The following is a 24,462-nucleotide window of genomic DNA, read 5'->3' as shown; positions in this document are numbered from 1 at the left end:
GGGATGGCATGGCTAGAGTACGGTAATTACAGCACAAAGAGAGACACACGCCCGCTATTCGATTGTGTGGGTTATACAACGTTGTGAGCAAATGGGCACTTGAACGCGTTTGTCGTCGGTCGGACTTGGATTGTAAAACCCCGACATTTTGGTATGTTGCAATCAGTCAACGTCAACCTGCTGTCGTCAACCTTTGCACGATAAATACAGGGTGGGCTGAGGGGCCTGGGCTGCTTGACAATATCATTCTGTGCTCGGAGATCGGGCCGGAAATTTCGATTGGCTAGGCTTTCTTGTTCATGCCGGTCATAAACGCGAATTGTCAAAAAGGCACCGAAACACAACACTTGCCCACATTCCTCGACGCTTTTGGCCCACCAGATCGGGTTATCTCAAAGGCGCGAATGCCGAGCTATGTTGTCGCTCGGCCCTGGGGTTTGATTTCAACATATTCGGGAGACCCAGGTACCCGGGGTAGCTAGAGTACCTATTTAATGTCGAGTCGGCACGTTTTTGCAACAGCGTTGAACCATTTACCCGCACAGCACTACAGCACTACACGCACCTTTCAATTAGGTACTCGTTTTAATCAGAAATTCAGAATGCCTGCACTTCAAGATGCCGCCACAAACTCGGTCCTCGCAGTTGAAAACTCGAGAATGTTGAAGCTCTCTTACCTGGGAGTTATTTTGGCTGTCGCTGTTAGTATTTTTGGCCTCGGGTTTCCCATTGCTTGGATATCCGTCACTAATTTTGGGTACGCTTCCGGCGTAGTACATATCTTATCTGCTTGGCCTCGCCATTTATCGACTCTGGTTCCATCCTCTGGCCAAGTTCCCGGGCCCGGCCTGGCTCGCCGTCTCGGAGTTTCCTTATCTCTTCATGGGAAGCTACCGCGGCACCTTTGCCGCCCGCACACTGGATCTGCATCGGCGGTACGGCAAAATAGTCCGAATTGCGCCCGACCGCTTGATCGTTGACGGCTCCGTGGGGTGGAACGATGTTTTCGCCCACCGGCCCGGCGGAGACGCTACCGAATTCCACAAAGCCAAGGGGACTTACGCCTCACCGGACGGAACGGCTTTGATCAACGCCACGAGCCGGGAAAGTCACCGCCGCCAGCGACGCGCCTTGGCCCACGCCTTTAGCGAAGCCGCCCTGGCCGAGCAAGAGCAGCTCATCATACGCTACGTCGACCTCTGCATGCGTCGATTGTCCGAGGCTTCGCGTGGAGGCAGCCAGCCGGTCGACATGATGAGCTGGCTCAACTTCCTGACCTTTGACATCATTGGCGACCTGGCCTTTGGCGAATCCTTTGGCAGCCTCGAGAAGGGCGGATACCACTTTTGGGTCAAGAACATCTTTGCTGCGTTCAAGGGCACAAGCAGAAGACGCTTTTTCCGGCGCACCGGTCTGAGCCTGCTGGCCAGGCTCGACCCCGAGAAAACGGTCGAGAAGCTGACCGCGAACAACAGGTACTCGCACGAAAAGGCCGCGGCCCGCATAGCGCTCGGCGAGGAGCCGCTCGCCCCGGCATGGAACGGCGAGCTGGACGCGCAGGGGCGGCCGGTGATGAAGTCGCGCCGCGACTTCATGAGCTACATGATGCGCAAGAGCGGCACCGACCAAGGCATGACGCGCGAGGAGATCCTCAACAACACCGTCACCCTGATCCTGGCCGGCAGCGAAACCACCGGCACCAACCTGTCCACCTTTTTCTTCCAGCTCTGCCTGCCGCAGAACCGCGCCATAAAGGATGCCGTCGTGGCCGAGGTCCGCTCCAAGTTTACGGGAGAGGCCGACGTGAACTTCAGGTCCGTGCAGGGCAACGCGCTCCCTCTCCTGCACGCCTGCCTCGAGGAGTCGCTCCGTATCCACCCGCCCGTCGCCGAGACCCCTCCGCGCGTGTCGCCCGGAGCCGTGGTCGATGGCCGCTTCGTTCCCCGGGGCACCATCGTCATGGTCTACCAGAACGCTACGTATAGAAACCCCGATAATTTCGTCGAGCCCGACGCGTTCCGGCCGCAGAGGTTCCTGCCCCCGTCCCATCCCATGTACGACGCCAGGCTCGCGGCCGGCAGCAACACGGCGGCCTTTAAACCTTTTAGCTACGGGCCCCGCGACTGCCTCGGGAAGAACCTCGCCTATGCCGAGATGAACCTGGTGGCCTCCCGCGTCCTCCTGCGGTTCGACGTGGAGCTGGCGGAGAACACGCCCAAGGACTGGCTGGACTCGCAGCTCAGCTTTGGGGTGTGGCAAAAGGACGACTTGATGATCAAACTTGGCGAGCGGAGAGACGTCGAGCTCAAGCCCTGATTTCAGGATGGGGTTTGCATCCTACCAGCTGCGTAATGACGTAGCGTGCATCAGATGCAGGTGTAGTTAAGCAGCGGCGGGGGAGGAACGCAACTTGTTTTGTTGGTATAACGTTGAGCTCCACATCTCCGACCCCCCTAAAGTCCGGCCCCTAAAAATATCTACTCAGCCACGTCAACCCTTTGTTTTATTTTATAAATATCTAGACGAATTTTTCACTTTAGAACTTGATTTTTGAAGATTCTTGCTCCAAACCTTCCAATGAAACAGTACACTGAAAATCAGCTTCTTGCTGCCATTTCTGACATAAGAAATGGCAAATCAGTTCACAAAACCTCGCAAAAATGGGGTATTCCTCGGAGTACCCTTCACGATCGTTTAAAGGGGGCCCAGTCAATTCAACAAGCGAAAAGATTTTGTCAAAGGCTTTCACAGGAGCAGGAAACCTATTTGGCAGATTGGGTACTTGCGCAGGCCGCGTTAGGCCTTCCGCCAACGCATCAAGAACTACGCTATTTTGCGGAACGAATTCTTCAGGCCGCCGGAGAAAGAAAAAGCCTTGGGAAACATTGGGTTAGCCGTTTTATAGCCCGATATCCAATTTTGAAAACCCAAAGACCCCGGCGAATAGAAAATGCCCGGGTTAATGGGGCTACAACCGAGGTAATTAAATCTTGGTGGTCCTATTTGAAAAATCCCGTTGTCGATACTATAAAACCGGCCAACCGTTGGAATATGGACGAAACAGGTATAATGGAAGGCAAAGGATCTAATGGCCTGGTGTTAGGGCGTAATAAAATCCGGCCATTACAGCGAAAAGAGCCTGGAACGCGGGGTTGGACGAGCATAATCGAATGTGTATCAGCTACGGGGGCTGTTATACCTCCCCTCGTTATATTTAAGGGGAAAAACGTACAGCAACAATGGTTTCCAGCTGATTTAAGTCCTTTCGATACCTGGCAATTTCATGCAACCGAAAACGGGTGGACAAATAATGAAACAGGTATCGAATGGTTAAAAAAGGTGTTTATTCCGTATACCCAACCTTTAACCCCTGAAAAGCGGTTATTAGTTCTGGATGGCCATGGATCACATATAACGGACGAATTTATGCTTCTTTGCTTGCAAAACAATATTCAACTCCTATATTTACCCCCTCATTCGTCACACGTTCTTCAACCGTTGGATTTATCGGTTTTTGGGCCGTTAAAGGAAGCTTATCGACGTCACCTGGGATTTGTAAACCAGTTTTGCTGTTCAACGGTTGTTGGGAAACGAAACTTTCTACTTTGCTATCGAAAAGCCAGATCAAAAGCATTTATAGCAAAAACCATTCAATCTGGTTGGCGTACGACGGGGTTATGGCCGGTGAACTTGGCAAAACCACTTTTAAACCCTTTTTTATTAGAAAATAGCAACGCCAACGTCGAAAAAGGTAAAAATAACGGCTTCCAAAGGGATAAAACACCGGAAAATCCAACCCAAAAAATTAACGACCAGTCTTTACTTATTTGGAAAACCCCTAAAACGACCCGAGATATTCGACTTCAACTACAGGAAATTTCCCGGTCCGAAAAAAGTAACGCCACTTCACGGCTTTTGTTTGCAAAAGTCCAAAAAAGCTTCGAAACCAAGGATATCTTATTGGCTGAAGCTCAGCAAAAAATCAGTTTGTTAAAAGCAAAATTGGAGGCGGTACGGCCGGTCAAAAGGAAAAGGGTGATTCCGGATCCCAACGAGCTTTTGGTCAGCAAAAAAAACGTTTATGAAGCACAGGAAAATAATAGGGACTGTTTAGAAGCTTTGAACGATGGAGAAGAGGTTAGCGAACCGGGAGAGCCTGACAATGATTGTATTATTGTGCGTTGATAGGTTTACATTTAAATCGGTTTATAAAAGGGGTATTTCGTCGTTACATTTTTCAAGGGGGCCGGACTTTAGGGGGGTCGGAGATGTGGAGCCCAACGTTACTGCAAACCCAGTCAAGTCAAGAATCAAGGCTAGGGACGTGTGTCATTTGACCAGGAACCAAAACACATTGATGAGGGGTCTGCCTGGGGGTTGAATTCCAACGGACTTGTAAAGCCCGGTTCCAGCGGATTTGAGGGACCCATCTCAAGGAGCTTGGATAAGCACCTCAGTGAGCTTGGATAAGCACCTCAGTGAGCTTGGATAAGCACCTCAGTGAGCTTGGATAAGCAACCGCTACACGGAACTTGGACTTGGATGCAAGTATTATCAACTCCAACTACTGGGAATAGTGCAATCTTGTAATCTGCATGCTATTACCCAGAGATTTGCCTGTATGAAAACCCGCTCACAAAGGAAGGTGGCCATTTGACCATTCGAGATCGCTTACAAACCCCATCCCCATCCTGGTTTCTTGGTCATCCCGGTAATTACAGAATGCCACATAGAACTACCGAGGAGCGACAACGGAAACACCACGAAAGGTCTAGCAGCACGGTCGAGTTTCATTGAAGCCAAGGTAGTCTGCACGCAATCAAACCAATGGACACGAAAGCAAATGGATGAACCTTTTATTATAAACAACCCAAAACATAACAAAACAAATACGAGTATACAAGATCTATTTTATACCAGTTGTGATGCCGAGTGAACAGATTAGGAAAAAAAGGAAAAAGAAATCAAAACCCCTATTTGGCCCTCATAAACACATTGCGGCGTATAGAACCCCTGTAAATTCCCCCCCTATTTCGCCTCGGACTGGTTTTCTTATGGCTTTGAAACCTGCTCCTTTCTAAAGACCTTGGAAAAGGCCAAGGGGATCAGGAGCTGGAAACCCAAGCAGGCCCAGAACCAGGGCTGCGACAGGCCGGCGCCGATGCTCTCGCTAAAGTCGGGAAAGGTGACGGTGGGGATGAGGCGGTTGGGGCTGGTGGCGCGGGCGAGCATGGTGAAGGCGGAACCAAAGACCTGGCCGCCCATGAGGACGGCGAGGACGTGGGTGCGGGTCAGGGTGGCGAGCAGCATCATGCCGAAGCCGACACCCTGGATGTTGTCGAGCAGGCCGAGCCACAGCCACAGGCAGCGCGAGATGACGGCGCCAGCGACGGGGTTCGGGATCCAGGGGATGTACATGCCCATGCCCGAGACGCCCCACAGCATCTGGGCCCAGCGTGGGGCGCACAGGCCGATGGCGAGCATGGGGAGCAGCCAGGTGTGCTCGTCGGCCAGGCGGCTGAGCGCGTAGAGGATGACGGACCACAGGCCCAGCAGGAAGAAGATGGCGAGCAGCACGACGCCCCAGCCGGGGACGAACTGCGACGAAAACAAAAAGGCCCAGTTGCGGCCGTACGGCGCCGACATCCAGTAGTTTTGGATGATGACCATGGCGAAGAAGCACGGCACGATCTTGCGCCGCGCCAGCGAGATGTAGAAGCCCGGGATGGTGTCGGGCGACTGCCGGTAAAAGTCGGGCAGGCCCAGGTACACGATGATGCCGATGGCCCAGAGGATGAAGCAGATGGGGATGCAGATGACGACCGCCCGGGGCACCGCCGTCGCCCCGATGAAGCCCGACACCGAGTACGATCCGTTGGCCACCAGCGTGCCCCAGTACCAGAGGCCGAGGGAGTAGACCTGCGCGAAGCCGGTGACCACCAGCGCGCGGGTGACCCACTGCCGGGTCGGGGCGCCGCCCTCGTCGCCAAAGTTGAGCGCAAAGGCGATGGCGCCGTGGCTCGCGCCGGCGGCGTAAAAGGCGGTGGCGGCGTCCTGCAGGGGACCCCGGACACTCCACTCGGCGATGAAGGGGGCGACGCCCAGGCAGAGGAAGGCGAGGCCAAAGAAGAACCAGGGGATGGACAGGGCGTAGACGCTCTTGAAGTAGCGCGACATGAAGAACCAGATGACCGAGGTGGCGCAGTAGGTTCCGGCCGTGGTGTAGAGCTTGGCGGGTTCTTGCGAGGTCTCGCCGGTGAGGAGCACGATCTGGTACGAGTTGATGGAGATGATTTGGCCAAAGACGAGGAAGAAGGAGTAGATGGGCCAGTCGCCGACGCGGCGGGAGAGGAATCTGGAGGTTTAGTTAGTCATTCGGTCATTATAACCTTTGCCTGAGGAAGCTCATAAACTCACTTCTTGATACCAGTCGGCGCCTTGTATCCATCACCAAGCAGAAACTCATCGTCGGTCCAAGGCGAGGTCTGGCTCTCGTCAGAATTGTCGACAATGTGCAGACCACTCCTCGACGCGCTTCGGTGGCGCGCCCTACCACGACTCACAACGCTCGTGTTGCGGCTGTCACCACCCCTCGACTGGGGCCTGCTGCCGCTCGGCGAGCCGGGCCGGGACCTGCTGGCGTCGCGCGAGATGCCCAGCTTGGCGTTGCGGTACCGCGCGAACCACTCCTTCTCGCTCTTCTTGAGGAAGGACTCGATGCACATCTCGGTGGTGGAGTTCTTGGCGGTCAGGTTGTCGTCCAGCATGGCGCTGAACTCGTAGTAGAACTCCTCGTTGCTGTCGGTGAAGTTCTGGTCGACCTTTTGCAGCTTGAAGTCGTGGCGCTCGCCGACCACGTCCTTGAGCGACAGCATGGAGCTGTTGCGCGACTGCTGGTAGAAGCTCTTGGGCGGCGGCGTCGGCATCCCCAGCATGTCGCCCTCGGCGCCCTCGGACTGCGCCCGGAAGCCCGTGCTGTCCGTGGTCATGACCGAGATGGTCGAGTCGCGGTTGTTGCTGCTGGGGAGGTCGGTCCAGGGGAAGCGGGGGGCGCTGAGCCGCGGGCCGTCGTCGGGTGCGCCGTAGGGCGACATGAGGCCGGGGCTGGTGGGCGTCGGGCCGATGAGCGATCGCGTCCTCGAAGCGTCGGCGCCGGGTGACGGTGGGCCGGCGGAGCTGCCGGGGATGGGAGACAGCGGGCTGTTGCTGCCGATGAGGCGGGTGTTGGGGTTCGGGCTCTGCACCGAGGGGCTCAGGGGGAAGAGGCCACCGCTGCGGCCGCCCGACTTCTTCTTGGCGGCCTCCTTGTTGTGGATGCGGATGGACTGGTCGTAGAGCGAGTCGATCTGCATGCGCCACTGCGCCACGGGGAAACGCTGCTTGGCCGACCACGCGCGCATCAGCGCCCGCTTCTTGGTCTTGCACTTGAGCGCCGACGTGATGGCGTGCTCAAACTGGTACAGCAGATGCTGCGGGCTGGTCGACTCCACCGTGTACCAGAAGCCCGGCATCTGACCCAGACCACCGACCCTGGCACCCACACCCAGCGCACCCTTCCTGCCGAACTCGACCGCCACCAGACCAAAGGGCTCGTCGCGCGAGGGGATCAGGGCGAACTCGGCTCCCGAGAAGATGTAGGGCGGCAGCGAGGTGAACTCGGGCTTGCTGAAGACGCGGCCGGGGTATTTCTGCATGAGCTTCTCCAGCTTGAGGGCGGCGAACTTGCCGTACAGGTCGATGACGGGACCGACGGCGATCAGCTGGGTCTTGGGGTACTTTTCCAGCACGCTGGGGAAGATGTCGGCGATGAGGTCCACGCCCTTTTGCAGCGACCAGCGACCGACAAACACAAACAGGTCCGCGTCCGGGTCGACGTTGAGGCCGGCCCACTCCTGAGCCTGCCGCCTGAGGTCGCCACGCTTGGCCTCGGCCTCCTCGTCGATCTGTATGTCCTCGGGCTGCTGCTGCTCCGCCGCCTGCGACGGGTCCCAGTCGTCCCTGTCCGAGGGGTCCGGGTTGGGCAGCTGGCCAATGTTCTTGAGACTCCAGAAGATGGGGTAGCGGGCCAGCGAACGGTCGCCGTACTTTTTGGACACGCCCACGGCGCCGAACCCGCGCTGGTGCAGACGGAGGTAGCTGGCACCGGCGTGCAGCAGGTTGAAGACGGCGCCGTACTGCACGTACTGCGTGACGATCTCGGGGGCCAGGCCAAACACCTCGCACACCTCCTTGCTCTCCTCGGGCGTTCGCATGGGCCAGAGACCCTGGAACTCGGCGTTGTGGAGCGAGAGACAGACGGGGATGGTCTGCGGGAGGAGGTAGAGCGGGGCGGCGGCTCCGTGGTAGTCGTTGATGTGGTAGATGTCGGGGCTGAAGCGGCGGATGGCCTCGGCGATACAGCTGTTCCAGGCGGCGTACAGGATACCACTCTCAATGTCGTCCATGCGGGCGATGTACGGGTCGGCCTTGGTCTGGGTGCGGAAGACGGGGGCGTCCAGGATGACGTAGGTAATGTTCTCGTGGTAGTGGTACTGGACCTTGACCTCGTAGGATGAGCCCATGATGTTCACAAACATGGACTCGGCCGGCGTGTCGACGGGGTACTCGACATCACCGACCACGGGGACCACCCAAATAATATCACAGTGCGGGAGAGCTGTGCTCATGAGCTTGGCCATGACACCGAGACCACCGATCTTGATGGAGATCTTCCAGTCGTCAATGTTGTACTCCATTGTGGCGATGAGGACCTTGCGGCGCTTGCCATCCTTGCCAGCAGCAGCGGCGGCACCACCGGGAGCCGGGGTGAGCGAGACCATGGGCGATGGGGTGACGGTGGCCATCTCCATTCCCATGCCCTTTTCCTTCTCCCTGGACATGAGGTTCACGCTAGACAGGTTGAGCTTCAGGGGGAAGCCCTTCTTCTTGCTGAAGCCAGACTTGTTGACCTTGACCTTGTAGAAACCCGCCACGTAGATCCATCCCGACACGGCGGCCAAGATCACCGAACCAGTAGCCAGGAGGAACATGAGGATGACCTGGACGGCGATGTGTCCCTGAGGAACCTTTTTGATGGTCAGGTTGGTGTCGTCGAACTGGATCTTCCACGACCAATACGGCATCGGGGGCCCAGAGGTGATGTTGACGACGTTGTTGGCGAGCGAGCTGGGAGGGAGACGATCAGCGACGCCATCATTGTCGACGTCGCCGTAGATGAAGGTGGCGTCAGGCTGGCCGTCGGGGTTGATGCCCCAAATGTTGAACTGGAAGTTGGCGGGCCACTCGTAGAAAAAGTGCTTCTCCCAGAGGCCAGCGCCGGCCAGGGCCATGGTGTTGAGGACACCGGCGTCGTAACCCCACTTGTTGAAGGGCCCGTGGAGGAAGACGTGCGGCAGGCGGCGCGGGGTGCCCCAGTTGAGGTCGCCGTGCTGCTTGATGGACGAGCTGCCGAGCGGCGCGCTGTGGTACTGCACCGTGACGTGCGTGCCCTCCCACTGCTGCTTGGCCGTTCCCGACCAGACCATGGGCGAGATGGACACGGTCTGCTCGCCCGTGTACGGCTGCCAGTCGCTCCACATGGTGCCCCAGTTGGTGGTGTAGCGCCACTTTGTCGCTCCCGGCGCCGAGTGCGTGATGCTCATGGCGTCCTTGGTGCCCGAGACCAGCGTCGTCGAGTAGTTGGCGACCTGCGGCCAGACCACGGGGTTGTTGAGCTTGCCGAACCGGAAGAGGAACACGTCGCGCGCCGCCGTGGTCGATCCCGTCTTCTTGGCAGGCGCGTTCTCGACCACGACCTTGTGGATGCCGTCGGCGAGGGACGTGAGCTTGGCGGACCAAAAGAAGAGGGACGGCACGAAGCCGACCAGATCGCGCTTGGTGGGGTTCTGGATGAGGCCGCAGGTGACCTGGGTGATCCTGGCAGAGCTGCCCGTTCCCTCGCCGTCCTTGGTCGTAGTGAGGATCGTGATGGCCTTGGTGATGGAGTCGCAGTCGGCCATCTCGACGGAGAATTCCAGACGAAGGTCCAATCGGCCGTCGGCAAAGGTCGAGTCGAAGGAGCTGTCGTGTTTTCCAGGGTTGTCCGACGGGCCCGGGATGAAGCCGGTGATCATGGGTGTGATCTCGACGAACTTGCCATCGGGCACGTACGCGCGGAACTCGTACGGCTTCATGGTGATGCTGCTGATGCAGCCGGCCGAGGCGCTGCCCGTGAAGCCATTCTTGACGGCCGAGGAACCCAGGGTCAGGACGTCCGACTTGTCAAACAGGTTGACCACCTTGTCTCCGCTGTCAAACGGCGCGACAAAGGCGACGTGCTCGGCCTGGGAGTTGCAGTCAAAGGTATAGGTCTTCTCGACGGCCTCGTTGTGGTACACCAGCCAGACGTAGGGCTCCGACTCGTTGGCCTTTTGCGCGGGTATCATCAGGCCCCTGGCCATGCCCCAGATGCCAAACTCGGAGGGCGAGGAGCTGCCGCGCAGGAGCTCGAAGCGGGTCTGGTTGGCGAGCTTCTGGACGAGCCAGCCGTGCTCGAGCGAGGGGATCTGTTCGCGCATCTGGAACATATGCTTCATCATGTTGCGCAGCGGTGCCGACGGGTCGCGGTGGTCGTAGCTCACCGTGATGTCCGTGCAACCGGTCCGGCTCTTCTCGACCGGCCAGTCGACGTACACCTCGTTGTCCTGCTTGTAGCAGGCATGTTGCATCCAGGCCGGCGTGGGGGAGAATGCCTGACGGCCAAACACGTAGTTCTCGGCCGAGTTGTCGAGCACGTAGAATTCCTGCTCCTCGCCGTAAAACACGAGAGGGGCACCGGGGAGCAGCAGCGTGATGATGAAGAAACCGAGGTTCCATCTTTCGGTGCCCTGCTTGATTCCTGGCCATCGGAAGACGTCCTGGTTCGTCACGCCGTAGAGGTGGCGGGGATCAAATTCGCCTGTGTCATTGTTAGTAACCACAATTTAAACATAATACGGGTGATTCAGAAAGGCCCTGAAATTAAAAGAGAAAAAAAAACACCATACCAGTGTTGGCGTTGTAAAAGTCGTTGCTCTGCAGCATGTCGTTCCAAAAGGTCGCCCAGTCATCAGTCGGCAGATCGAAACCAGCCTGGAGATTGCCCTGGAGACCGAGGAACTTGGTGAGATAACGATAGACCGAGTAGTGGAAGGCGCCGCCGTCGAGGGCGCTGTTGCCGGGCTCGCGGAGAAAGTACTTCTTGTCGGTGGAGCCCTTGAGCGAGAGCGCGGTGGTCAGGTCGGGCTTCATGTCGGGCTGGCGACCGCGGCCCAGGTAGACGGATCCCAGCACGTTGCCCGAGGTGATCTCGCCGACGACCATAAAGTTGTCCTTGCCCACCTCCTTGGCGCACGCACGCATGGCGCTGCTCCACTCGGCCTGCGCTTCCAGCGTCACCTGCATGGCCTTGTCGATACGGTAGCCATCAAAGTCCAGCATCTGGATGGCCAAGCAAGAAAACACCTTGAGCCTGGCCATGACCGACGGGTGCCACTCGCGGAGACGGTCCTGCACCGAGGCGAACTTGGCCAGCTGACGCTTCCAGTCGGGGAAGACGCCAAAGGCCTCAATGTCACCATATTGGTCAAAGTCGCTGTTGTAGCAGCCCTTGAGCTTGGAGAGCGTCTCGGCCGTTTCGGGGAAGCCGTTCTCGTTGTAAAACACGGGGTAGTTGCAAGTCTCGTTGTAGTCATTGCCAATATCAAAGTCCAGGTAACGGCGAGACGACTTCCAGACCACCTTGTGTTCCTTTTCCGTGAACGGCGTGCTGTCGTTGAGATGGCCTTCGAAACCGAGGAGATCACCCATGCTATAGTCACATGTTAGATTGCGTCAACTTACCAAAGACAGAGAGAGTTCAGAGCTGGTAAAAGGATAGGGCGATTCGCCCTTCCGAAATACTTACGTTGCCATTGTCTGATCTATAATGACATACATGCCCCGGTCGTGTATCGCCTGGATGGTCTTTTGCCACATCTTGATGTCGCCAAAGTGCTTGTCCAGCAAGGTCAAGTCCAAAGGCTGCGTGGCGCACATGGTTAGCCAACCTGGTCAGAGTCGCACAGCAGCAACAGATGCTTCACTTACCGAGTAGGCGTCGGCGCCCCATGGCGCATTGATGAATGGCGATCCGGCAATGTAGATGCCCTGCACCCCAAGTTAGCATCACCAACCTCGCTGTCGCGAACCGCTCACTCAATGCTGGCGGCGAACTCCTTCACTTCAATCCTCACCTTGACCCCCATTCCCTGAATGTAATCCAACGAGTCCAAAACTCCCTGCAGGTCGCCGCCATGACGCAGCTGGTTGCTGGTCATGTCCTGCTCGTAGTATGTACCATTGATATCATCGTTCGTCGGGTCGCCATTGACGAAGCGGTCCAAAAATATCGTATAGTAGGGAAACCGCCAGTTTGTCGGCGACTTTGTGTGATTCGTCTTGTCCCTGTTGCCCGTATACTCTAATGGGTTTGTTGCTAATCTGTTTGTGTTGAGGTTCCAGTCGACAAAGTCGACGTCGAACTTGAGCGCCGGAACGAGTGATAATGTGGTAAAGAGCGTCACTGCCAATAGAAAGACATTATGTGTGGGTGCCATATTGGCGGGCAAAACTAAAAAAAAAAAAAAAAAAAAAAGCAAAAAAGAAACGAAAGAAACAACCAACCGTACAAGGTTGATCAAATTGAAAATGTAGCACACCACATAAAGAATGACTATCTTGTTGAATGTATGAAGGAGCAACAAGAAGAACAAGAAACAAGAAACGATTGTGATAACGAGTGAAAGACTACCACCTCAAGACGTCAGTGCTCACTTCGTAGTGTAGATTAGATGAAGATAGAGAATGTAGAGAGGGTGGGAAGATTTCGATCAGCCTCCCCAAAAAGTCCCTTGCTCTATTCTGATACGGTCGACCAACCCCTCAAAACTCGGTAGGGGGGGGAGTCCACTGGGGAGATATGGGACTACTGGATTGGCCCGGAACCAGGGCACCACAATTATCTACGACTACGTGCACCCAAACGACAGTTCGTGTTGGGCTTGACCCGGCAGGGGCGGGGACCAGAATGGAACTGGTTTGGGAGGCTGAACAGAGTAGGAAAAAAAAAATAGAGGAAAAAAGGGGGGGAAAGGGGGCAAAGGAAGGAGGAGGCAGGCAAGGAAGGTATCGAGATTTTCAAAACTGGGTATCCTTGACTACCTCTCACAGCCAAAAGATACGAGGCAAGGAGGTCAAGATCTACGCAAGTACAAGGTTGACAGGCCCTTATGGATACAACTTGGGTTCAAAAAAAGGATAGCCCACTCGGCCCGGGATCTTCGGCAGCTCCAACCTGTAGGTAGGCAAGGGAAGGGAAAAAAGAAGTCAGAAAAGAAAAGAAAAAAAAAAGATACATCGAACTGACGTATGTATGTGATGAGTATGGAAAAGACGGCCCAGTCGGACGGAGCGGGACTTCCAGCCTCCAATTCTAACCGCTGGGCATGGTGTGATAATGCGAACATGAGCCCAGAGGAACAGAAACCCAGCTCAGAAAAGCGAGCCGCTACCATGTTTTTTTACGATACCACCATAAAGTGACCAAAGGCGGTTTTTTTTTTTTTGTCTTTAACGAGTAACGGGGTGTGGGATAACGACACGCAGGGGCGGGTGCTTCCTCAGCGCCGAGACGTGGCAAGACGGGCAAGGGGAGAAGAGGGGTGGTGTGTGTTTTGTGCGTGTGTGCCTGCGGTGGAGTGTCGCACACGCCCAAAGAGTCGGGGCCGCTGAAGAAGAAGAGGAAAAAAAAAGTTTTCGATCCCGCAGGCCAGGCGGGCGGTTGCTTAGTAGTGCATACAAGACTTGGTACCTGATTCCCAAGCGTGCTTGCTTGGTCTTGACTCGCCCTTTCACATTGGCAGGGCAGGAGACGACCCAGCGAATTCTCTTTTTTTTTTTTTTCTGCTGACCGGGGTTGCCATGTTCCAACAACCTTAGCACCCACTTTTTCTGGTCTGGCCTCGTATCGGCTGTTCCCAATTTGGTTCAACGCTCCGCCGGGGGTGGGAAGAAAAGAGAAGAGGCCTGCGATTTGTATGCGACTGCACGACTATGTGGAAAGTTTGAATGCGCTGGCCTTGATTTAATTGAATTTGTGCTTCAATACTGGCACTTGGGTTAGGCGCTTTGTGACGTAGTGTCGAGCGTAGCATACGGGATATTCTCTGTCGCTTACTGACTATGTGCAATTGATACCACGACGTTATCTTAAAAGTCTTACCCGGGACATTCGTCCCGCGCATTTGCACACGTACTGTACTGTATGTACTGTACAACCCCTGTCTCTCGCATGTGTACTACATGTGTACCTGATGTGTGGCATACAGTTACTAGACTAGTAAGATTTTGACAAGATCCCTTGGCTAGCTCTCGTGGAATTCCATGCTTGTAACAACACGAGTCCAGATTTGGGACTAACGATGCACCGTGGGGGGCGTTTGAACAGGGGTTCCGTTTGTCTGTGGAACCACACCTGGGACAGTAAGCGTCTGCCTGCACACTGGCTGTCGGGACCTCGGAAATGTCATTCCATCTTTCACTGGTTGTTGTCAAATCGCTTCTTATCGCACTCATTTCCCAGCAATGCCAGCATGCTTCTTTCTTCTTGCCCGTTGGAGAAACTGGTTGAAAAGCCTGCTGTTCGGTTCTTGGTGTGGTACTTATTACTACCCTACCTGCAGCTTCGACTTGATCCGTACGAAAGAAAAATTAACCGTTATCATGCCCCTATACTAAAGAATACTCGGTACGCCTGTTCAACTTGGCTTTGTCGGTCGATTCTTCCCTGATTGCTGCGCCAGCCTCTGCTGCGCCGGTCTTTGTGGCATTGAGGTATGATGAAACCAGCTCCTATTTTCGCAGCTCTGGAGACGCTTGACAGGACCGAGGCGCGGCAGTTTGCTCCTTCAAGGCTACCACGCAAACGTTTATCCCGTTCTGGGACTTTTCTGGTGTTCGTCCCATACGTAATGTGATCCATCGCGTGCTGTCCACCCTTTCCACCCTGTCAAAACCCCACTGAACATCATGCCTTGGTTTGGGAAGTTCCCTGTCCCTCTGCCCTATTGGCCATGGCAGCAAGGCACGAAAAAAAGAAAAATAAGAAAAAAAGAAAAATCAATGCTGGGCGATGGCATGGCCTGAGCAGTACCCACCCTACACGCTACAGCCTACAAGACTCTTGACTCCTCCCCATCCCGCCCACATTCATTCGCCTTTTTCCGACCAAGCCTTCATACACCAAGCGATTTGTTACATAAGTACATGGTACCTCACTACCCGAGCTTACGACTTGCTAAACGGTGCAACTCAGCGACTCAATCCGGATTAGCGAAAATGGCAGCAGTGCCAACCACTATGAACTACCCACAGGCAATTTCCCTAGATTCTACAGTGCCATGCTATGCCCAAAGTCTACGGTAATTATTAGGTGGTGATCTATTATTACGAGCCCCCAAAGTATACTGCCGCCGTGCCCCTTGCCAAGTACACCGTGGAAATGGAAAACACTAACCGGCAGTACCATGGTCCCCTGTAGCATGTGACCAGACAATTTATGGACTGTAGACGTGACCAAAGTTTGCCTCCCAAATGACTGGTCTACCTCCCTAACCCGTCACTTGTTAATTGTTTGTTTTTTGTTGTTCCTCCTTATCGCGCTTCCACTCCTTTAAGCGTTTCACTTGCTTCGTTTTTACAGTCGGACGTTTCATTGCCCGGCCTAATTATATATACAGTACAGACAGCAGACAAATCACTCGTTCGAGTCTCTGTCACATCACAAAAAAAAAAGCCAAAATGCGCTTTTCCCACTTGGTTTGGGTCGCCGCCTCGGCCCTCTTGAACACGGCTGATGCCGCCACCAAAGAACAGTGGAAGGGTAGATCGGTCTACCAGTTGATGACCGACCGCTACGCCCGCACCGACGGCTCCCTGACGGCGACATGTGAGCCGCAGAAGTTTTGCGGAGGAACCTGGGCCGGTCTCCTCAAGAAGCTCGACTACATCCAGAGCATGGGCTTCACGGCGATCCAGATCAGCCCCATCGTCAAGAACATCGACGACGACACCGCGGTCGGTGAGGCCTACCACGGCTACTGGTCCCTCGACAACTATGCCCTGAACGACAAGTTTGGAACCAAGGATGACCTCAAGGCCCTGATCGACGAGCTGCACAAGCGTGACATGTACATCATGGTGGACGTCGTCGTCAACAACATGGCCCAAAAGTTCGATAACATCATCCCGCCCAAGGTCGACTACTCCAAGTTCAACCCCTTCAACGACAAGAAGTACTTTCACCCGTACTGCAACGTGACCCAGTGGGACAGCCCCGACCACACCAACATCCAGGAGTGCTGGCTGTACCCCTACGGCGTCGCCCTCGCCGACCTGGCCACCGAGACCGCGCCCGTGGCCGACGAGTTCAACAAGTGGATCAAGCAGCTTGTGTCCAACTACTCCATCGACGGTCTCCGTATCGACGCCGCCAAGCACGTGAACCCGTCCTTCCTGGGACCCTTTGTGCAGTCTTCGGGCGTCTTCACCTGGGGAGAGATCCTGACCGGTGAGATTAGCGATTTCTGCCCCTACCAGAACCAGGGCCAGCTTCCGGGAATGCCCAACTACCTCGAGTACTACAAGATCAACACTGTCTTCAACGGCGGTTCCATGAAGAGCCTGGCCGCCATCCACAAGGATGCTCAGTCCGGCTGCAACGACACCCTCGCCCTGGGCAGCTTTGTCGAGAACCACGACATGCCGCGGTTTGCTAACAAGAACAAGGACATGGCTTTGGCCAAGAACGCCATGGCTTACATCCTGATGACTGACGGTATTCCTACTGGTGAGTTTTTTTTTTCAGTCACAAAAACGACTTTTCCCTCAGAACCAATCGCTAATTTTATGCGCGCCCCATAGTTTACCAAGGTCAGGAGCAGCACTTTGACGGCGGCGACACCCCCTTCAACCGCGAGCCTCTCTGGACCTCCAAGTACGACCAAAAGTCGGAGCTGTACACGCTGACGGCGACGCTCAACAAGGCCCGCAACGCCGCCAACAAGGCGTCCAACGGCACCTACGCCACGACGTACGCGCAGGAGCTCATGGTGGACGACAACCACTACTGCATGCGCAAGGGCCCGACCGGCAGCCAGCTCGTGTTTTGCATCAGCAACAAGAGCAGCAAGGGCGACAGCTACAACATGCAGGTGCCCAAGGGCTTCGGGTCCGGCGACGACATCGTCGAGATCCTGACCTGCAAGACCGCCAAGGCCGACGGCTCCGGCGTCGTCACCATGCCCATGTCCAAGGGCGAGCCCAGGGTCTACGCGCTGCAGTCGAGCCTCAAGGACAGCGGTCTCTGCAAGGACGGTACCTCGTCCCAGTCGCTCAACGGTGCCGGTGGCGTCCGCGCCGGTGGTCTGATGGGTCTGGTTGCCGTGGCTGTGTCGTTGATGTTTGTCATGTAAAAGGAAAACAAGACAAGAAAAATCGGCTGATGGCTTTTCTTTTTATTGGGCTAATAACCCACCCTCTGTGGTGCGGCCGCTTTTTGTACATGCTGTTGATACTTTTTTTGTATCCGTGTATCTATTGTAGGCCCTTAATCTTTGTTTAATTACGCCCATCATGTCGGTTGAAAAGAAGACACAAGTCTGGAGGTCACTACTGTAAACTTGGGACTCGAAATAAACAAACGACTACGGTAGTCGCCGCTAGCTACTGCTGCCAATTATTTAGTCTTTTATTATCTAAAACACTAAGTACCTAGAAATGGCATATTTTCTTTTTTGGAAAAGCCGTTATTACAGTAGTAGTCTAACTCAAGATGTCGCGGCCGGTTTTGGAATTAAAACCCACGCTCGATCCAATGCCGACGCCAAACTGCACCAGAAGACTTTAGAATGTCAAGAAGCAACCCAATCCCCACAACCCCACACAATTTTTCCCACTATCCGCCCCGGAACATGTTACCCGCGGTTTTTATTCCCCAGCCCCAGATAAAATCGCCACCATAATTACCAGTCTTATGCGTCACAGCCGCAGGAGCCACCCTTGGCGATGTAGTCTGCCAGGTCCATGTACACAGTCTGGTACACCACGTTGCCGACGGTCTTTTCGGAGACGGAGGTCGGGGCGGAGGTGGTCAGCGCAGCGTTGGCGGGGGCGGGAATGGTGGGCTCGTCGGACGGGCGCGGCACGGCCGTCAGAGTTATGGGAGAGCCGTAGCCTGATGTACCCCAACCGATGGTTTCGGGACAGGTACCGGCGTTAACAGTGGACACAGTGGTAGTGGTGACGGCGGCGGGAGGGGTCACCGATGGGGGATGCTGGACAAGAGTGCCATTGCTGTGGAGGGGGGTTGGGCTCACCGTGACGGTCGCCGTGACGGTCACGGCGGGGGCGCACGTGGACGGCTCGGCCGCCACGGGGTCCTGGCAGCTCGCGCCGCCGATGCTGAACTTAGGAGTCTGTGCGTAAATTACGTAGACGTTGGTGCCGTTGATCGCGTTGCTGCAACAGTAGATCCTCGAGTCAATATTTTTACTGGTACAAGCAAGTACTACGATCACGATCAAGCCGATCTCCCAAAAATACGTGGCAAAAAAAAAAAGCAGCCACTACCAAAAAGAGAAACAAAGGGGGGGGGGCCTTACATCTGGTATCCACCAGATGCGTCCAAGTCGCAAGGAATGCGGATCTCAGCAGCACCCGCAGCCGTCTCGACGTCTGCCGCCAGCTGCTTGTAGTAGGGAGGCCAGTTGACAAAGTTGACCAGGTAGATGCTGAAGCGCTCCGGGTCCGTGTCAACGCTGGACCAGGAGACTTCGTGTTTCGCCTCACCTCGGGCAACGGTCGCGTTTGCGACCGGGGAGGTGAACTGAATGGCCGAGGCAGTGCCAGCGATGCCAAAGACGGCCAGGGCAATTGTGGAGGCGTGCATGGTGTCAAAAAAACAATAGGTTGGTTTTAAAAATGGATAAAAAGGAGCGAATGACTAGTTGGTTACTGCAGAATGATACACAAAAGGAGTGACTGGGTAGTATCGAACAAATGAGTGTGAGCGACCCGACGCGAGATCCGTAGCGAACAGAAAAAAGAGAAGAGATCAAAACGGGGACAGCGACAAAAAAAAAACACAGACGAAAAAAAAGGGACCCAAAGACTTATCGGGCAGACTGCCCCGATAGCACTCCGCAATAGCACGGCTCCATTTGGACAGGCAGCTGAATTTCTGTTGTGGATTCCCGTAATACCACTGTCCCCTGCATGAAATGGGTCCATTTCCTTTTCATTACCCGGGGCCTTGTCGACCTGCCTGCTAATCACACCTCGAGTCATGGTTGGTGCCGGCCCTTCCAGCAATTTGATCGCGACCAACGCACGTTGCTGACAAGTTACCCGGCCCTTCCCCGCCCCACTCGCCTCTCTTTTTTTTCTGTTGTTTCTGACAAAAGAACAAAATTTGTCGGGGCGGAAAATCTGACTAGTAATTTTGGAGAGAGAGAAGCTGAAAAGGCCACTAATAACCAACACACATGGGATACTGTGTTCGTATTGTCACGTGAGGAAAGGCCTCCATCTTTCTCTCTGTTCTCTCCACCCCTGGTTGGGTTCATGTTGGGTGTTATTACGTTTACTGCAGAGTGTTGCCCGCAGGCCCCCTATTCGATGAAACGATACGATGTCCCAAAAATAGACAAAAAAAGGAGATTGTGACAACAGGTGTGGGAAGAAGCGAAAAAAAAAAGGATTCAAGAGAAATGAGACAAGAGAAATTAAAACCAAAATGACGGCCAATCACACGTGCAAAACTTGGTCTAATAGCCAAATGCCATCTGCCCTTGAACAAACATGCATCCCCCAGCGCCACGCAACGGCCACCAGCCACACCACCCAAACGGCGACGCCACGTCCAACGGCCACCCGGCCCCCAACATGGAGCAGCTCTACGTGGTGCCGGACCACGGGCCGTGTCCGCCCAACCGGACGCTGTTCGAGGCGTTTGAGTGGTATCTCCCCGCGCAGCACAACCACTGGCGCCGGCTGGCCGACCGGATACCCAGCCTGGCCGCGCTGGGCGTCACCGACCTCTGGATCCCGCCCGCCTGCAAGGGTGCCTGGTACACGAGCAACGGCTACGACGTCTACGACCTGTACGACCTGGGCGAGTTCGACCAGCGCGGCGCCCGGCAGACCAAGTGGGGATCCAAGGAGGAGCTGCTGCGGCTCGTCGACGTCGCCAATCGGCACGGCGTTGGGGTGCTGTTTGATGCTGTCCTCAATCACATGACGGGTGCCGACGAGACGGAGAGGGTCTTGGCTGTTAATGTTGATACTAATGGTAGGTGTGGGAAGGGAGTTGCTTTTGGGGCGGACAAACGGCGCGTGCTTTTAAATTCCGAAAACTGGACTAGGCTAACCGCCCTGGGGCTTTTTTTTGCTTTTTTGCTTGGGTGTCAGACCGTCGCCAAGAAATAAGCACGCCACACCAGATTGAGGCTTGGACCAAATTCAACTTCCCAGGTCGAGGCGACACGTATAGTCCGCTCAGGTGGACCGCGGAGCATTTTACTGGTGTCGACTATGACCAAGCCTCCAAGACCAATGGCATCTGGAAGTTTTTGGGCAAAGAATGGGCGCCCGACGTTGATGGAGAATTCGGCAATTACGATTTTCTGTAAGCCCCTTTTTGTTATTCATGGTTTATTTTGCCAAGCCAGCATCTGACATGGAGTCCGCCGCAGCATGTGCACCGACATCGACCACAGCCACCCCGAGGTCCGGCGCAACTTTTTCCACTGGGTGCAGTGGCTCGCGTCGCAGATGAGGCTGGGCGGGCTGCGTCTCGACGCCGTCAAGCACATCTCGGCGTCTTTTATGCGCGACTTTGTGGGCCTCGTGCAAAACACCGTCGGGCGGGACTGGCTCCTCCTCGGCGAGTACTGGAGCGGGGACGTCAAGGCCCTGCTGGGGTACCTCGAGCAGCTCGACCACCGGATATCGCTCGTCGATGTTCCTCTGGTTGAGAGCTTCTCTCGCATCTCGCGCGGGGAGCAGCCGGATCTGAGAAGAGTTTTTGAAAACACCCTGGCGGCCATAAAACCAAACAATGCAGTCGTAAGTGATGACCGCCTTGTGCCAAGCCGGCAATGGCATAGCTGACCATTGGCGATATTCTAGACTTTTGTTGTGAACCACGATACAGTAAGCTTACCCAAGAACATTAAAACCGGGGGAAAAAAAACAACATTTTACTAACACTAATATCAATCAAGCAAACCGGACAAACCCTAGAGGTAAGCGCCAAGCCCCTTTTGGCGTCTGCAGACAAAGTCCACTAACACACCCCCGCCGCAGACACCAGTAGAACCCTTCTTCATCCCGATCGCCTACGCCCTGATCCTCCTGCGCGCTAACCACGGCACGCCGTGCGTCTTCTGGTGCGACCTGTACGGCACGCTGCTGCCGTCGCGGCCGGGCCCGGCGCCGCTGGGCGGCCTGCTGACGGCGCGGCTGATGCTGGCCCGCAAGCTCTGGGCGTACGGCACCGAGGCGGCCTACTTTTGCGGCAAGGGCGCCGAGACCTGCGTCGGCTTCACGCGCTTCGGCCACCCCGCGCGCTCCGGCGGGGCCGGGCTGGCCGTCGTGGCCAACACGGGCTTCGAGCGCGCGGCCAGGCGCATGTGCGTCGGGTCCCGGCATGCCGGCGAGCGCTGGACCGACCTGCTCCGCCAGGTCTGGGGCGTCGTGGTCGTCGACGCCGCGGGCTACGCGGAGTTTCCCGTCGGTCCCAGGGGGGTCAGCGTTTGGGTCCACGAGATGGCCGAGGGGAGGGACGTGGTGGAGGGCTTGACGTCCTTGTAAGCTTTTGCGTTTGGGGGATATTTACCATTAGGCGTTTTGATTTTGCCTTGAGCGTGTTTAATTATTCTACTTGGTGACTTGTTAATCTGTCGGGGCTGTTGGTGAATATTCTTTTGTCACCCCAATTTAATACGACTTATTCCTTGTATCGTTGATAATCCGTCAAGGCCGAAATAAAATATTATGACTCTTTTTATTTTTAATCAATCTCACGTCAGCACCATAAACACACTGCACCAGAACCAAAGAACCCATACAGTAAATTTCCATTGTGTTTATCTAGCCATAAGTCGTCCGATCAGTTGGGGTCGGACCCGGAAGAATATTCGGGATGGCGTGTCAATGTGTCATCTAAATTTTCGCTGCCAAATGCAGCAGAGCCCCGATGCAGATTTGGCCAAGATCACGATCAGCGGTGACAAGATTCGGACGTTTGCCCGAACCAGTGCTGCATTGTACTTGTGTAAGTTTAGACTAATGCTTGGTGTTGCGGGAAGAACCAGGGAGGTCAGGCTGTGTACTTGTGCTGCGCGGGGAAACCAAGTAAAACCAAGAAGAAAGTTGCCAATGAACTAGAGTAGAGCAAGGGCAAGATCTTGGCTAGATTTGGATGACACCGTGTGCTTACCCAAGAAGACACATGAGAAACGGGCAAAAGAAGCTTGTTTTGGAAAAGCTTGGTGTTGACGATCCTTTTGACGACAGCCGACAAGCAAACCTACCACGTGCATGTGTTTTTTGAGTAACTAACGTTGCGTACCCCCTGTTCGGCACCCCCCCTGTTCGGCACCCTGAAAATCTAACAACGAAATGCCTACTTTTATAAACTGATTTAAATATAAAATTATCAACGGACAAAAATACAATCGTTTTCACGCTTCTCCGGTTCATTAACCTCTTCTTCATCAGCTAAAGGTTCCAAATTTTCTATATCCTTTTCCTGCAATCCAATAATGTTCTGTTTGTTAACCAAAAGCTCGTTTGGATCCGGAACCACCCTCCTCCTTTTAACCGGCCGTATTGCCTCCAGTTGTGCTTCCAATAAGCTGATTTTTTGCTGGGCGCTAGCCAAAAGGGTATCTTTAGCTTCGAAGCTTTTTTGGACTTTTGCAAATAAAAGACGTGAAGTAGCGTTGGTTTTGTTGGATTGGGAAAGTTTTTGCAGTTGAAGTCGGATATCTCGGGTCGTTTTAGGGGTTTTCCAAATAAGTAAAGACGGGTCGTTAATTTTTTGGGCTGGGCTTTCCGGTGTTTTATCCCTTTGCAAACCGTTGTTTTTATCTTTTATAACGTTGGCGTTGCTATTTTCTAACAAAAAAGGGCTTAAAAGTGGTTTAACCAAGTTTACCGGCCATAACCCCGTTGTACGCCAACCAGATTGAATGGTTTTTGCTATAAATGCTTTTAATCTGGCTTGTCGATAACAAAGTAGGAAATTTCGTTTTCCAATAACTGTTGAACAGCAAAATTGGCTAACAAATCCAAGTTGACGTCGATAAGCTTCTTTTAACGGCCCAAAAACCGATAGATCCAATGGTTGAAGAACGTGTGACGAATGAGGGGGTAAATATAGGAGTTGAATATTATTTTGCAAGCAAAGAAGCATAAATTCGTCCGTTATATGTGATCCATGGCCATCCAAAACTAATAACCGCTTTTCAGGGGTTAAAGGTTGGGTATACGGAATAAACACCTTTTTTAACCATTCGATAGCCGTTTGGTTATTTGTCCACCCGTTTTCGGTTGCATGAAATTGCCAATTATCGAAAGGGCTTAAATCCGTGGGAAACCATTGTTGTTGTACGTTTTTTCCCTTAAATATAACGAGGGGAGGGAGGGCAACGCCCGTAGCCGATATACATTCGATTATAGTCGTCCAACCACGCGTTCCGGGCTCTTTTCGTTGCAACGGCCGGATCCCGTTAAGCCCTAATACTAGGCCATTAGATCCTTTGCCTTCCATTATACCGGTTTCGTCCATATTCCAACGGTTTTCCGGTTTAATAGCGTTAATAACCGGGTTCGTAATATAAAGCCACCAAGATTTAATTACCTCCGTAGTAGCGCCATTAACCCGGGCGTTATCTATTCGACGGGGCCTTTGGGTTTTAAGGATTGGATAACGAGCCAAAAAACGAGTTATCCAACGTTTTCCAAGGCCTTTTGTCTCTCCGGCGGCTTGAAGAATTCGTTCGGCAAAAAAGCGTAATTCTTGATGCGTTGGCGGAAGCCCTAAAGCTGTTTGGGTAAGTACCCAATCAGCCAAATGCTTTTCCTGTTCCGTGGAAAGCCTTTGAAAAGGGCTTTGTGCTTTTTTATAAGGTTGAGAACCTTTAAGTCGACTTTGAAGTGTAGACCTAGGTATTCCCCATTTTCGGGAGGTTTTTGCAATTGGATTGCCATTATTGACGTCGTTAATTGCAGATATAAGCTGTTTTTCAGTATATTGCTTCATTGGAAAATGGAGAATTAAAATCAGAAAAGAGTAAATCCAAAAGTGACAGATTCATCGAGATATTTATAATAGAAGTTGGA

The 24,462-nt window shown here is 54.2% G+C and overlaps 5 protein-coding genes across 5 annotated transcripts; 3 read left to right on the top strand and 2 right to left on the bottom strand.

The window, feature by feature from the left end:
* Positions 1 to 602: 602 nt before the first annotated feature.
* MGG_14041 (uncharacterized protein) lies at positions 603 to 2,316 on the top strand (the record flags this gene model as incomplete). Its single annotated transcript, XM_003721397.1, has 2 exons — positions 603 to 701; positions 835 to 2,316. The coding sequence occupies 2 exons, from the start codon at positions 603 to 605 to the stop codon at positions 2,314 to 2,316; spliced, it is 1,581 nt and encodes a 526-aa protein (XP_003721445.1).
* A 2,454-nt stretch (positions 2,317 to 4,770) lies between these two features.
* On the bottom strand, positions 4,771 to 12,664 carry MGG_09639 (alpha-1,3-glucan synthase Ags2). The gene is made up of 6 exons (XM_003721396.1): positions 12,252 to 12,664; positions 12,106 to 12,165; positions 11,924 to 12,039; positions 11,025 to 11,827; positions 6,418 to 10,936; positions 4,771 to 6,355 (listed from the first exon to the last, which is right to left on the bottom strand). The coding sequence occupies exons 1-6, from the start codon at positions 12,612 to 12,614 to the stop codon at positions 5,053 to 5,055; spliced, it is 7,164 nt and encodes a 2,387-aa protein (XP_003721444.1). The 5' UTR covers positions 12,615 to 12,664; the 3' UTR covers positions 4,771 to 5,052.
* Positions 12,665 to 15,855: 3,191 nt separating this feature from the next.
* MGG_09640 (alpha-amylase 1) lies at positions 15,856 to 17,528 on the top strand (the record flags this gene model as incomplete). Its single annotated transcript, XM_003721395.1, has 2 exons — positions 15,856 to 16,903; positions 16,978 to 17,528. 2 exons carry the CDS (start codon positions 15,856 to 15,858, stop codon positions 17,526 to 17,528), a joined length of 1,599 nt encoding a protein of 532 aa, XP_003721443.1.
* Positions 17,529 to 17,721: 193 nt separating this feature from the next.
* On the bottom strand, positions 17,722 to 19,210 carry MGG_09641 (uncharacterized protein). The gene is made up of 2 exons (XM_003721394.1): positions 18,717 to 19,210; positions 17,722 to 18,573 (listed from the first exon to the last, which is right to left on the bottom strand). Exons 1-2 carry the CDS (start codon positions 19,001 to 19,003, stop codon positions 18,087 to 18,089), a joined length of 774 nt encoding a protein of 257 aa, XP_003721442.1. The 5' UTR covers positions 19,004 to 19,210; the 3' UTR covers positions 17,722 to 18,086.
* Positions 19,211 to 19,719: 509 nt separating this feature from the next.
* Positions 19,720 to 22,145, top strand: MGG_09642 (alpha-amylase). The gene is made up of 6 exons (XM_003721393.1): positions 19,720 to 20,404; positions 20,524 to 20,740; positions 20,808 to 21,180; positions 21,244 to 21,267; positions 21,339 to 21,359; positions 21,421 to 22,145. The coding sequence occupies exons 1-6, from the start codon at positions 19,915 to 19,917 to the stop codon at positions 21,925 to 21,927; spliced, it is 1,632 nt and encodes a 543-aa protein (XP_003721441.1). The 5' UTR covers positions 19,720 to 19,914; the 3' UTR covers positions 21,928 to 22,145.
* Positions 22,146 to 24,462: the final 2,317 nt, after the last annotated feature.

The sequence above is a fragment of the Pyricularia oryzae genome, chromosome 7 (assembly GCF_000002495.2).
Source record: "Pyricularia oryzae 70-15 chromosome 7, whole genome shotgun sequence".
Taxonomy (NCBI): Eukaryota; Fungi; Ascomycota; class Sordariomycetes; order Magnaporthales; family Pyriculariaceae; genus Pyricularia; species Pyricularia oryzae.
The sequence above is the reverse complement of the archived record's forward strand: the minus strand, read 5'-3'. Positions and strand labels throughout refer to the sequence as shown.